General features: G+C 33.7%; 1 protein-coding gene across 1 annotated transcript; it reads right to left on the bottom strand.

The window, feature by feature from the left end:
- Positions 1-6531: 6531 nt before the first annotated feature.
- LOC139843108 (uncharacterized) lies at positions 6532-10718 on the bottom strand. The gene is made up of 2 exons (XM_071833183.1): positions 10398-10718; positions 6532-6615 (listed from the first exon to the last, which is right to left on the bottom strand). Exons 1-2 carry the CDS (start codon positions 10716-10718, stop codon positions 6532-6534), a joined length of 405 nt encoding a protein of 134 aa, XP_071689284.1.
- Positions 10719-13301: the final 2583 nt, after the last annotated feature.

The following is a 13301-nucleotide window of genomic DNA, read 5'->3' as shown; positions in this document are numbered from 1 at the left end:
GTTTCACGTACTTGTGTCTATTTTGTAAATCATTTATAAAACCTGCATGTATTCTCATCCCAAAAATATTAGATTTTAAAAGTGGGACTATAACTCACTTTCACAGATTTTTACTTCATCGGGAAGTAAGACTTGGGCACTGGTTGATTCACGAACCTATAACAATATATACATATATATCAAATTATGTTCAAAATATATTTACAACACTTTTAATATATTTTGATGTTTTAAGTTTATTAAGTCAGCTGTCCTCGTTAGTAACCTACAACTAGTTGTCCACAGTTAGATGTACAAAAATAAATCGATAAATATTATCTTGAATCAATCCACGACCCAGTGTATACGTATCTCAGTATTGATCATAACTCAAACTATATATTTTGGAATCAACCTCAACCCTGTATAGCTAACTCCAACATTCACATATAGAGTGTCTATGGTTGTTCCGAAATATATATAGATGTGTCGACATGATAGGTCGAAACATTGTATACGTGTCTATGGTATCTCAAGATTACATAATATACAATACAAGTTGATTAAGTTATGGTTGGAATAGATTTGTTACCAATTTTCACGTAGCTAAAATGAGAAAAATTATCCAATCTTGTTTTACCCATAACTTCTTCATTTTAAATCCGTTTTGAGTGAGTCAAATTGCTATGGTTTCATATTGAACTCTATTTTATGAATCTAAACATAAAAAGTATAGGTTTATAGTCGGAAAAATAAGTTACAAGTCATTTTTGTAAAGGTAGTCATTTCAGTCGAAAGAACGACGTCTAGATGACCATTTTAGAAAACATACTTCCACTTTGAGTTTAACCATAATTTTTGGATATAGTTTCATGTTCATAATAAAAATAATTTTCCCAGAATAACAACTTTTAAATCAAAGTTTATCATAGTTTTTAATCAATAAGAAAGGGACATTTCATAATCCCTAACTAAACTCAAATAAAACATGACTTGAGATTAATTAGAACTAGGAAGTTAATGATATAGTGACTAGCCTTTAGAATTGAACCAAGAGAATTAAAGTGACTAACTAAGTCTTGACGAATCTGAAATTTCCCTAAATATCAATCAAGACACTTCTCCAAGAATGTTGAGTTTGCCACTTTTGGAATGATTAGTCACTTTCATGCAATAAGACCAAATCTCACACACTTAATGCATATAGTACTTGTATAAGGTGTTTGGTTTCTTTTGCAGGTGCTAGAAGGAGTAAAGGTGCCAAAAAGTGGTGTTCAAATCCGAGTCAAACGGCTATACAACGGATACCAATTTTGGACTGGAGCACGCACGGTCACACCACAGTCGACCATGCTAGGAACCGTGTGTCAACGGCTATTTTTTGAATCTCACTATAAAAGGCAAACATTTGAGTTCATTTAAAGTTGACCCTCTTGCACATTTAAAAGGCATATCTCCAGTGATCACAAGTGCATCAATTACTAATGTGATCAAGCAAGAGAAGATTCTATGATCTTATAAATATAGAATTGGGTTGTTGTAAACTTACTAATCAAATTCATTTATCTTGTGAGTTTACTTAATGTAATGTATGTCCTAGTATTGTGTTAGGATCATCATTGCAGAGTGTATAAGTCTTGTAACTTCAATTAGTGGAAGCATAGGCTAGCTTAGTGATCTACTTCCTTAAAGGGACTTAGGAAGTTGATTAATCTTATTTGGAGATTAATACTTGTCCAAGGTGAAGACAAGTTGATCTAGGTTAGAGTTGATCTTTCGAAGGGATAGAAATATTAGGTTTGTTGTCTACTAAAGAATATTGAAGACTTGTAAATCGGATCTCCACCGAGTTTGGAGAAAAGTGCTTAGTGAAGCAACAAATCTCGATTAGTGTAATTCGGGAGTGGATTAAGGTGGATTAGTTAACATCCACCCGAACCACTATAAATCCTTGTGTCTATGTTCTTTACATTACTTCATTTATCATTTTGAACATATACACCATACACATCAAGTTTGAGTTGAATTGGTTGATCAAAGTAAAATCGAATTTGGTGATCAATCGAAAAATTGTTAAAAACGTATTAAATAACTATTCACCCCCCTCTAGTTACTTACAGAAATCTTAGTAAAAGTATACATTTGTCATGAGCACTTGATTATAAGACTTTAACCTGCGGATAGCTCATTCGCTACACGTCTTCCTTTTACCCTTTCTAAGCATACACCGATCAAGTGTACACGTTACAACTACATAAGCACCTATGTGTGCTGGGGCGAGGTTTGTCAAACCTATCGGTACTGTCCCTATAAGTCGAGCTTACGTAAAGTAATTAATATAATCAAGCTAAGAGATTTTTGATCCGAACTCATATGTATATTCGTTTAAGTTACTCGTGCCTAATATGTAAAATAGTTGAAATAGTTTGAGAAACAGTATCAAAAGCAGCATGTATCTCATCCCAAAAATGTTAATGAAAATGGGACTATAGAATCACCTTGGACAAGCACAGTAAAAGCTTAGTAAAACAGTACGGTAGACGGACGATCACAACCGTATAACGCAACCCAGTGTTGTAAATCTCCCGAGATCTCACCGAGATCTCCCCCGAGATCTCGTTTATAGAAGGCAACCGAGACGAAATGTTCATCTCCCGAGATTTCTCGGTCAACGGGGTCAACCGGGGTCAAAGTCACGATTTCTCGGATTTTCTTGCTAATTTGTAAGATTTTCTTGTAAAATTCGTAATTTCTAAGATATTCTCACTCATTTCTCGGATATTTTTGTAAAATCTCGTAAAAATGTATATAATTATACATATATTTATGTTTTTATGCATATTTTTATTAAAAAAACTATAAAGTCAACGTAAGTCAATGTCCGAGATCTCCCCGAGATTATTCCGAGATGCCGAGATCTCCTAAAAAAGTCCAAACGAGATCTTCCCGAGATCTGAATTCTCCAACCTTGACGCAACCTAATCAATTATATTACCTTAAGTAAATATATAAGTCACACTATGTCAACCCATAGTGTACGCGTAGTCCTAGTGCTCAGACTGACTCAACATGTAAGCAAAAGTCAACTAGTTCATGCAAGTCAACAAAAGTCAACCAAAGTCAAACCAAAAGTCAAACTTGGTCAAAGTGGTCAAATAAAGTCAACCATATCAGTAGGTCATGAAATCTTAGTCAACATGTCAATCCTAAGTCAACTAACATATTTTAGCTTACAGATTGTCAAGTACACGTTCACAGTTTTTCGTATAGCATAAAATTCATGCACACCTTGCAAACAACGAACATAAATCACAACAAATAATTCATGGTAACATGGAAAACTCCAGATCATAACTGACTCATAAAATTTTCTAAAAATCCTAGCCATTCCCTCATACGATGTCTACAAGTCGTGTTTCAGATAAGGTTCAGATAAGATTTACCAAAACAGTTTTAGCACGCGCAACAGTTTTAGAAAAATTCTCATTTAATATAGAAAAATGAAACCGACAAACGGCCAAATTTAGATGACTCTAGACACTATAAATTTCTAGTGATAAAATAATCAAAGACTTTCATGTAGCCATTTTGTACAGTTTTGCATAAATCTACAGACCTTCGGTTTTGAACAACATCTAGACATGTCATTTGGTGACACATATAACGCATATCAAACAATGGTTTCAGAAGCTATCATACAAATGAAATATATTTATGAACATCTGAATGACAATATTCTAGAAGATCAAAGTCTCAAATAATTTCTAGTTCATGTGGGGTCATTTAGAGTGCATATGAAACCAGTTTTCGAGCAATACAAGTCACCATTTTTCGTTTAATCATACCGAGAGCTATACATAACCTTTTAGCATGATTCTTAAGTCTAACTTGAGTGATTTTTAACAAGGAATACAATTATTAGAAAATAAATCACTCATTCTTAAACCATAAACACCAAAAAATTCATATTACATGCAAAACCCTAGCAAAAACTTCAATCAATCATAACTAGCACATCCGGTAACGAAATCATGCAACTCCAAAGTCTAAATTTATTAATTTTTCGAGATATATCCATCTAGATACATTACATTAATAGTAAATAAACTCATCTCATCAGATTCATAGCAAATCAATTCGTAGTTCAATCAAAACACATCAATCGCGCAAAATAACGAGTAATAACGTATGCAATCACAATCAATTGAGCACTAGACCCTTGTACACTATATAATTGATAAAAATAAGGTCTAAAAAGATTAGTGTTAGTGATTTTATACCTTCAAATAACAAATTGCAAGTAGATACGTGTAGAGGACGAAGCAAGGAATAAGTTTGAAGCACAAGACTTTTGCTAATTTTGACTTTTGATGATGGTTCTTGTGGTGGTGATGATTGAAGTGAAAAGAGACTAGGGAGAGAGAATTGGTCGATCAAAAATAGGGTTGGGGAATTATGGAGTGCAGTGATATAATTACCTTATATAGCTAGGGCCAAAACACTAGTAATTAGTTAGACAAAAGGGCCAACAAGTCCAAAACAAATCCAATAAGGTGATGGGAAGGGGGTTCGGATGAATGGCCCACTAGGAGGGATCCTGGGCTCATTTTTTCTAAAAGCTTGTACGCACGTGGTCCGTTTCGAGTGCCGTTAACCGTACCGGGTCCCCGAAAGGTTAACCGGTCGTTGAAACCCAATCTACCAAGTTTAATTTATTAATTACTTAATAAATTAAATAAGTTTTTCATAAAGTTAATAATTATTAAAAATAATTATTTATTCGAGTTTCTGCGTTCCGTAATCTGAAAGGCTTTCTATGCGGTTATCGTAACCGTGTTGTTTTCTAAGTATTTCGTTACCCGGAACAAGTTTATCAATTAATATAAACATATAAATTCAAGTAATCTACTAGGATTAAGTATGCATTTAAATCAGTTAAACACATAACGTTCTATGTAATCACCGTTAAATAATTAACAGACAAGTAACGATAGTAACGGGAAAAGTAGGATTGTTACATTACCCACCTGTTATTGAAAATTTTGTCTCGAAATTTTAGTATACGTCCTCCGAAGTCGTCTCCTCAGGAAACAGTTGCGGATACTTTAGTCTCATCTGATCTTCACGCTCCCACGTAAATTCTAGTCCTCTACGGGCGTTCCATCGAACTTTAACTATCGGGATTCTGCTTTGCTTCAACAAAATGAAGCTTGGGATCAACTTGTATTTCTTCTAAAGGAATCACTAAACTTTCGTCCGATAAGCATTTATTCAAGTTAGAAACGTGGAAAGTGTCATGAATTTCGCTGAGTTCTTCCGGTAGTTTCAGTCTGTACGTTACCGGCCCAATTAGTTCGGTTATCTTTAATGGTCCAATATATCTTGGACTTAGCTTACCTCGTTTACCAAAACACACCACACCCTTCCAGAGTGATACCTTGAGCATGACTTTGTCTGTGACGACCCGGAAATTTCTGACCAAATTTAAACTTGATCTTTATATGTTTTCGACACAATAAGCAAAGTCTATAATGTTGAGTCTCGAAAATTTTGGAACTATGTTCATGTATTCAATTATCTTCGACCAGTTTCGACGATTCATGAACAATTAATTGTAAATAGATATGGGTGTATATATATAAATAAATGGTAATTGAAAATATAATTTGAAATATTATATGTTATTACTATTAAAATTTAATTATGTAAAATAAAATAAAAAAATAGGATATTATAATAATTATTATTTAAAATATATCTATATATATATATATATATATATATATATATATATATATATATATATATATATATATATATATATATATATAAAGTTTATTAAAAATAAATATTAAATGATTATAATACTCATTTGATGACCTGATTGATATTAAGTAAGTTAAATTCAAACTTATATGATTTTAAAATAAACGGTGATTCGAAAATGAGTTTTACAAATTATAGACTTATTAAAAATATATTTAGAAACTATTTGTTGAATTTTGAAACTTTTTATATTTTACTTGGGGTTGGGAGTGAATAATTGATGTAATTTTTATTTAATAAATTGATGATCAAATTTTATACCATAATGACCAAAATAAATAAATATAGTTAATTTAAAAATATGGGATTTTTCTGAGAGCTTTTATCAACCACTAAATTAACAACGGAGCACGAAATTTAGTCCGTGATAGAAGGCGGCTAAGTAATTTACACGTTTCTAATTCTTTCTTCTTTGATTAATATATTTAATATTATATTATATATAGTTCTGTTCTAAATAGATCCGTGAAATGAAAATGGAAATGTACTGTACTCAAATTGAAATTTGAGGCTATTACTGTATTGGTATTATTATATTATTATTATTATTATATTATTATTATTATTATTATTATTATTATTATTATTATTATTATTATTGTTATTATTATTATTATTATTATTATTATTATTAATTATTAAATTAAATTATAGTAATATATAAAATCTTATATATACATGTATTACATTATAACAAACATTTAACTCTTCTTTCTCGTGCCATCTTCAATCGTCACCCGACCATCGCCAACCGCCACCTGCATCCACCACCACTGTACCACTATCCTCTTCACCATGAACTCGCCACCTCTTGTTTCATGATCAACACAAACACCATAATCACCACAACTTCACCACCTACAATCGTCGCCATCCTCAACCACCTTTCACCATCCTCGATCACCATATACAACCATTAAACATTACCACTAACCCTACAACTTGTCATTACAGTTTCGATCAAACAACCAACCACTCGTTTACTTCTTATTGTTTCGTTTTCTTTTCTCGTTTTATTCTCTGGTTCACAGACCCTTGATCACAACTAACAATCACCACCATTCTTGGACTGCTGCTATCGGTTCAAACAACCAACTCGACCACTTGCTATTGATCAGTTTAGTGTTGCTATTCGATACAACCGATAATCTCCACTCCTATACTACCAGTAAATTATTTCTACCATTACTTATTTCTGATTCTACTTTGATAGTTCCATAACCATCATCACCATATTTTAAACTTAGGAATATCACAACCAATACCTTCTCATTTCCTGATTCACAGCTCAATCACCATCGTCAAACCTGCAACACCCACATGTGTTTATCGAAATCTACTCAACAAACCATCATTGTTCCTTGCTGTTCGAAGACTATGGCTACTCCCAGATGATAATTAGTTTGTTGTTACAACTATTCTATTGGATACCATCTCCTTTTCATAGGACGACAACCCACCATAACCATCTTATCAAACGAACCACCCTTCATCTTCAACGAACCATCTCACCACCTTCGTAAACCCATAACTATTAAAATTCGGTTTTTGCAATCTTAACCACCACCATCGTGAACCATAATTTGTGTTGCTCTTCTTTTCATCATAAACCATCAATCTCCACATCACAAAGTTACCAGCTACTGTTTGTTTCTGCTACTTCTGTTCAGCCAAGAAAAGGAATAGAAAATGTGTAGTATGTGTACACAATTTAGAATAGTTATCATGAATATATAGGATCGATCTTTACAGCACATTATAAAAGTAGTGGAATAGGATAGGAGTTCATGGCCGACAATCGAAGCATTGGACAACTCATTTGAGTTATTTAATTCACATGATATCATGAATTTATTCTTTTAATACTAACCAAACCCCACCTTGTTTCCCTACCAAAGCCACAATAGAAAAATATTGATTCTGAATATTTCTTTTGTTTAGGACGGCTAACCGAAACCTCAACCACTACACGATTTGTTCTTGGGCCATTATTAGTTATTTGGATTGTAACTCTATTTGGGTTTGTATTTTAATTCTGGCCCGAGGAGTGTAATTGAAGATAGATACGTTTACTAAAGAATAAGTTGATAAATTTATAATGATGATTAGGATAGGATTAGTGATGATTATGATGATGTGGTTACGTGAGATGATACATAATGTTGTGAAGATGATGACGGGTCCGAAATATACAAGTATGACGATGTTAAGATGAAAATTGACGAAAGATTAGGATTAGAAAATGAAAGTGAAGAAAATTACATTCGGGTTAAATGTAGTTAAGGTTTGATTTATTCAGAAAAATAGAAAGGATCAATGGTTAAGAGTGTTATCGGGTTAGCGGGACGTCGCGGGTTCAAACCCGGACTTGAGCATTTTTTTTAAGAACTACTCCTTTGAGGTAGTACTACTATTATCATTATTATTATTATTATTATTATTATTATTATTATTATTATTATTATTATTATTATTATTATTATTATTATTATTATTATTATTGTCATTAAAATAAGTATTGGTACTATTATTAACATTATTATCATAATTATTATAATTTTTACAAACTAAAAGACATTTATATAAAAATATATTTTTACATCTATAATAATATTAGGTACTATTTTGTTATAATAAAATGTTATTATAATTATGTTACAAATAATATATAAATATATTTTTAAGTTAAATTATATGTAAATATTAATTATTAATTTATTTACCAAAATAACATATAAATTATGAATATAAGAAGTATATTAATAATATTAATATAAACTTGTTATTTGTTATTATGTGTTTTAATATATATAACTGGTATAGGTTCGTGAATCCAAGGCCAATCCTGCATTGTTCAGTTTCGTCATATGTATTTTTACTACAAAATACAACATATTGAGTTTCATTTGCTCCCTTTTTAAATGCTTTTGCAATATATATTTTTGGGATTGAGAATACATGCGCTATTTTTATAAATATTTTACGAAATAGACGCAAGTAATCGAAACTACATTATATGGTTGAATGATTGAAGCCGAATATGCCCTTTTTGCTTGGTAACCTAAGAATTAGGGAACATCACTAATTTTGAGAATTAGTGTACGCCTAATTAACGCGAATCCTAAAGATAGATCTATTGGGCCTAACAAACCCATCCAAAGTACCGGATTCTTTAGTACTTCGAATTCGTTTTTATCATGTCCGAAGGATTTTCCGGAATGATAGGGGATATTCTTATATGCATCTTGTTAATGTCGGTTACCAGGTGTTCAATCCATATGAATGATTTTTGTCTCTATGCATGGGACGTATATTTATGAGAAATGGAAATGAAATTCTTGTGTTCTATTAAAATAATGAAAATGATCAATTATGATAAACTAATGAACTCACCATCCTTTTGTTTGACACTTGAAAGCATGTTTATTCTCAGGAATGAAAGAAATCTTTCGCTGTGCATTTGCTCATATTAGAGATATTACTTGGAGTCATTCATGACATATTTCAAAAGATGTTGCATTCGAGTCATCGAGTTCATCAAGATTATTACTAAGTCAATTATAGTTGGATATATTATGAAATGGTATGCATGCCGTCAACTGTCGATGTAAATGAAAGTTTGTCTTTTTAAAAAAAACAAATGCAATGTTTGTAAAATGTATCATATAGAGGTCAAGTACCTCGCGATGTAACCAAATGTAATGTATTCGTCCAGATGGATTAGGACGAGTCATTACATTGTCTCCATTCTGAAATTCCAAATCTCGCCTTCTAACGTCGGCATAACTCTTTTAACGACTTCGAGCCGTTTTCAGTCTCTCTTGTATCTGTACGATCTTCTCAGTTGTTTCATGTATGATCTCAGGACCTGTCAGTTGACTATCCCCTAGTTCAGTCCAACATATGGGAGATCTACACTTTCTGCCATAAAGTGCTTCAAAAGGTGCGGCCTTTATACTCGTGTGGTAACTGTTGTTGTACAAGAATTCTGCTAGTGGTAGATATTTATCCCATCAATTTTCGAAATCAATAACACATGCCCTCAGCATGTCTTCTAATGTTTTGATGGTTCTTTCGCTTTGGCCATCAGTTTGTGGGTGATACACTGTACTCATGTCTAAACGGGTTCCCATTACATTCTGCAATGTTTTCCAAAATATAGATGTAAATATGCTGTCTCTGTAGAAAATAATGGATATCGGCACTCCATGTCAGGAAACCACTTCTTTTATGTAAATCTATGCCAACTTCTCCATCTTATCTGTTTCCCTAATCGGTAGAAAATGAGTTGATTTTGTGAGACGATCAACAATAACCCAAATAGTATCGTAACCTCCCACAGTCTTGGGTAACTTAGTAATGAAGTCCATAGCAATACATTCCCATTTCCACTGGGGAGTCTTTGGCTGTGTCAGCAGTCCTGACGGTTTTTGATGTTTTGCCTTGACCTTAGCACATGTCGAGCACTTACCAACATAGGTAGCAATATCGGATTTCATATTATGCCACCAGTATAGTGCCTTAAGATCTTGATACATCTTTTAGAATCCAGGGTGAATAGAATATATTGTCTTGTGTGCCTCATCTAGCACCAGTTCCCTTAATCCGCCAAATTTCGGTACCCAGATTCTGTTTATGAAATATCGGGTTCCAGCTTCTCGGATGGTAAATTTCTTATCCAATCCTTTAAGTGACTCAGTAATAATGTTCCCTTCTTTCAATACTTCAAGTTGTGCATCGCGCATCTGAGAAGTAAGGTTCGTTCGGACAGTCATATTCAACGCTCTAACTCGGAGAGGTTTAACCTTCTCTTTCCTACTCAAAGCATTTGCAACAACATTAGCCTTTCTAGGATGATAGGGAATATCAAAATCGTAGTCGTTCAGTAGTTCTACCCAACATCTCTGTCTCATGTTAAGCTATTTCTGATCGAAGATATGTTGTAAGCTCTTGTGATCGGTGAAAGCTGTAAACTTAGTACCATACAAGTAGTGTCTCCACATCTTCAATGCAAAGACCACATCACCAAGTTCCAAATCATGTGTCATGTAATTCTGTTCATGTATCTTTAGCAGTCGTGATCCATAGGCAATCACTTTCTTCCATTGTATCAACACGCAACCAAAACCCTGTCGTGAAGCATCACAGTAAATCACGAAATCTTCATGTTGAGTCCCCAAAGTAATTAATGATTTAATTATGACAAAATAGAATTTATTTACACTAAAATGTAATATGCAACCAGCACAAGTTTATTTATGGATAGACAGCAAATATTGCCGTGTCAAGTGTCTAGTATGCTGCCTAGTCTACCAGCACAAGGTAGATAGTATTCTTCGAATCATCACAGGATGTGTACTAGCAATTCAAGAATATCAAGTGACTCAGCATAGAAGAACCATCATACCTGGTAAGCAGCATACAACACACGATAGCTATGCTCCATTACAAGCATAGTGGTTTCGTGAGTGGTCTACATCAATCGTACTATTCAACAGAAGTCGAAGACAAAGTTGAACAGAAAAGGACATGCGTCGGCGGCTGACAAGTGACCTTACAAGACCACGTGGGAATGCAGAAGTTTAAAGCATGTACAGACATGGGTTATCCTTTGTCAATGCCTAGGGAACACAACATTCTATTTGTTTAAACAAATAGTGGTGCCAAACCGAATTGGGGTGTTCTTGCCAATAGCTACCAAAGAGGAAAGAAGGGAGCACGCTCTCTGACACAATTATCCCCACAAGTACAGACATCTTATGTACCAGTGGACAATAGAACATTTACACGAATAATAGGACTAATATAAATTGATGTATCCACTATTGTAATAACTAGTGGTGTGGATTTTATTATTTAGAGTCCAAAATGTGTAATAGCTTTAAGTTTATCCCCATAGCTATAATCTTGGTAAATCTGTATCAACCAACTATCATTCTGCCAAGGATAGTTGTAATTCTTTATGATTCAATCAATAAAGAATAAACCGTTGAAAATTACATGTGACTCTACTTAATTTATTTGTTTGAATACTAAATCGTGTTTAACTGTTAAGTTAATTAAAAAGAATTGTATTCACACCCCTCTACGATACTCCTGTTGTTTATCAAGGGACCAACAACTGGTATCAGAGCTTCAGTCTTGATAATTTAATATCTTGGATCTGAATTCTCACATGGCTACATATCAAATACAGCTTACCTTAAAAATGACTCATCCAATAGACCAATCAAATTTGATGAAGAGGGGTATGAAACTTGGAAGGCAAGGTTCATGCTTCATGTTGAGTCTATTAACCCACTCATGCCTGACATTTCCACAGATGGTCCATTTGTCCCAACTGAGACTATTGCAAGTGTTCCAGCTACTGCTGACGCTCCTGCTGTTCCTTGCAGAGATGTTGTCCTCCCTCCATCCGAATGGGATGCTGAGGACAAACGTCGTGTTGGACTTAACCCTAAGATCAGAACCATGTTAGCTATAACATTACCTAACCCTTTGTTTAAACTGATTAAGGGAAAGCTGAATGCTAAACTTATGATAGACTATCTAGATGTTACCTATGAGGGTATGGGTGAGGTTAGGCAGAACAAGATTATTGCCTTGAAAAGAGAGTATAAAATGTTCTTTGCCTATATGAGTGAAACCCTTAAGCAGACCTTCATTAGGTTTAACTCCTTAGTTGCTGACCTGCTTACTTTAAAATTCACATATACTGATTTTGAACAAGTAAACAAATTCATTGACTCACTGCCTGGTAAATGGAAACCTGTTACTGACCCATTAAGAACCACCCAGACTTTAAAGAATTTTAACATGTCTTCTCTCTATGGTACACTTTGGAACCATGAGAAGGCATAAGCAAAGTTTGAACTTAACTTGAAAGAAAATTTTAAGTCTGCCCGCACCACTTCAAAATCTTCTAAGTCAGATGACACTGCTCTTATTGCTGCTGCTAAAAAGAAAGCTCAAAAAGCTTTACTGGTTCAAAAGTTGATGGCAGAAGAAGAGTCAGCTAAAGATGAGGAGTATAGTGGTACTAGGTCTGAAGAAAGCAGTGATGATGAAGATGATGTGGAAGGGTTTGCTGAAGGTATGGCTTTGCTAGCTAGACAGTTTAAAAGGTTCAATCGTAATAGAACCAACAAGTCATACAAAGGGAGTAAGAAACCGAGTGTTAGGTATAGCAGCAAATCAATCAAGGATCCTAAATCTGAGTGTTACAATTATCGAAAGGTTGGAAATTTTGCTTCTGAATGCATGTCCATGAAACCTTCAACATCACATGCTAACTCCTTCTCAAAAGCTGATAAGTACAAGAACAAGTACAAAGCTATGAAGGCTCAAATGAAGGAAAATGCAAAGGCTGATAAGAAGGGAAAGAAGACAGAAAAGGTTCTAGTTGTTGAGCATCATGATTGGGATGAAACCAGCTCTTCTTCATCTTCTGACAGTGATACTGATGATGATAGTGCTGGTTATGCTTCTGGTAAAAA

Source organism: Rutidosis leptorrhynchoides, chromosome 4, assembly GCF_046630445.1.
Source record: "Rutidosis leptorrhynchoides isolate AG116_Rl617_1_P2 chromosome 4, CSIRO_AGI_Rlap_v1, whole genome shotgun sequence".
Taxonomy (NCBI): domain Eukaryota; kingdom Viridiplantae; phylum Streptophyta; class Magnoliopsida; order Asterales; family Asteraceae; genus Rutidosis; species Rutidosis leptorrhynchoides.
The sequence above is the reverse complement of the archived record's forward strand: the minus strand, read 5'-3'. Positions and strand labels throughout refer to the sequence as shown.

Excerpts from the sequence above, each read along its gene's own strand:
- LOC139843108 (XM_071833183.1), bottom strand. The coding sequence starts at position 10,718 with ATGAGACAGAGATGTTGGGTAGAACTACTGAACGACTACGATTTTGAT. Across the intron at positions 6,616-10,397 it reads TTGGCGGATTAAGGGAACTG|AGGTGGCGAGTTCATGGTGA; the intron begins GTGCTAGATGAG and ends TCATGAAACAAG.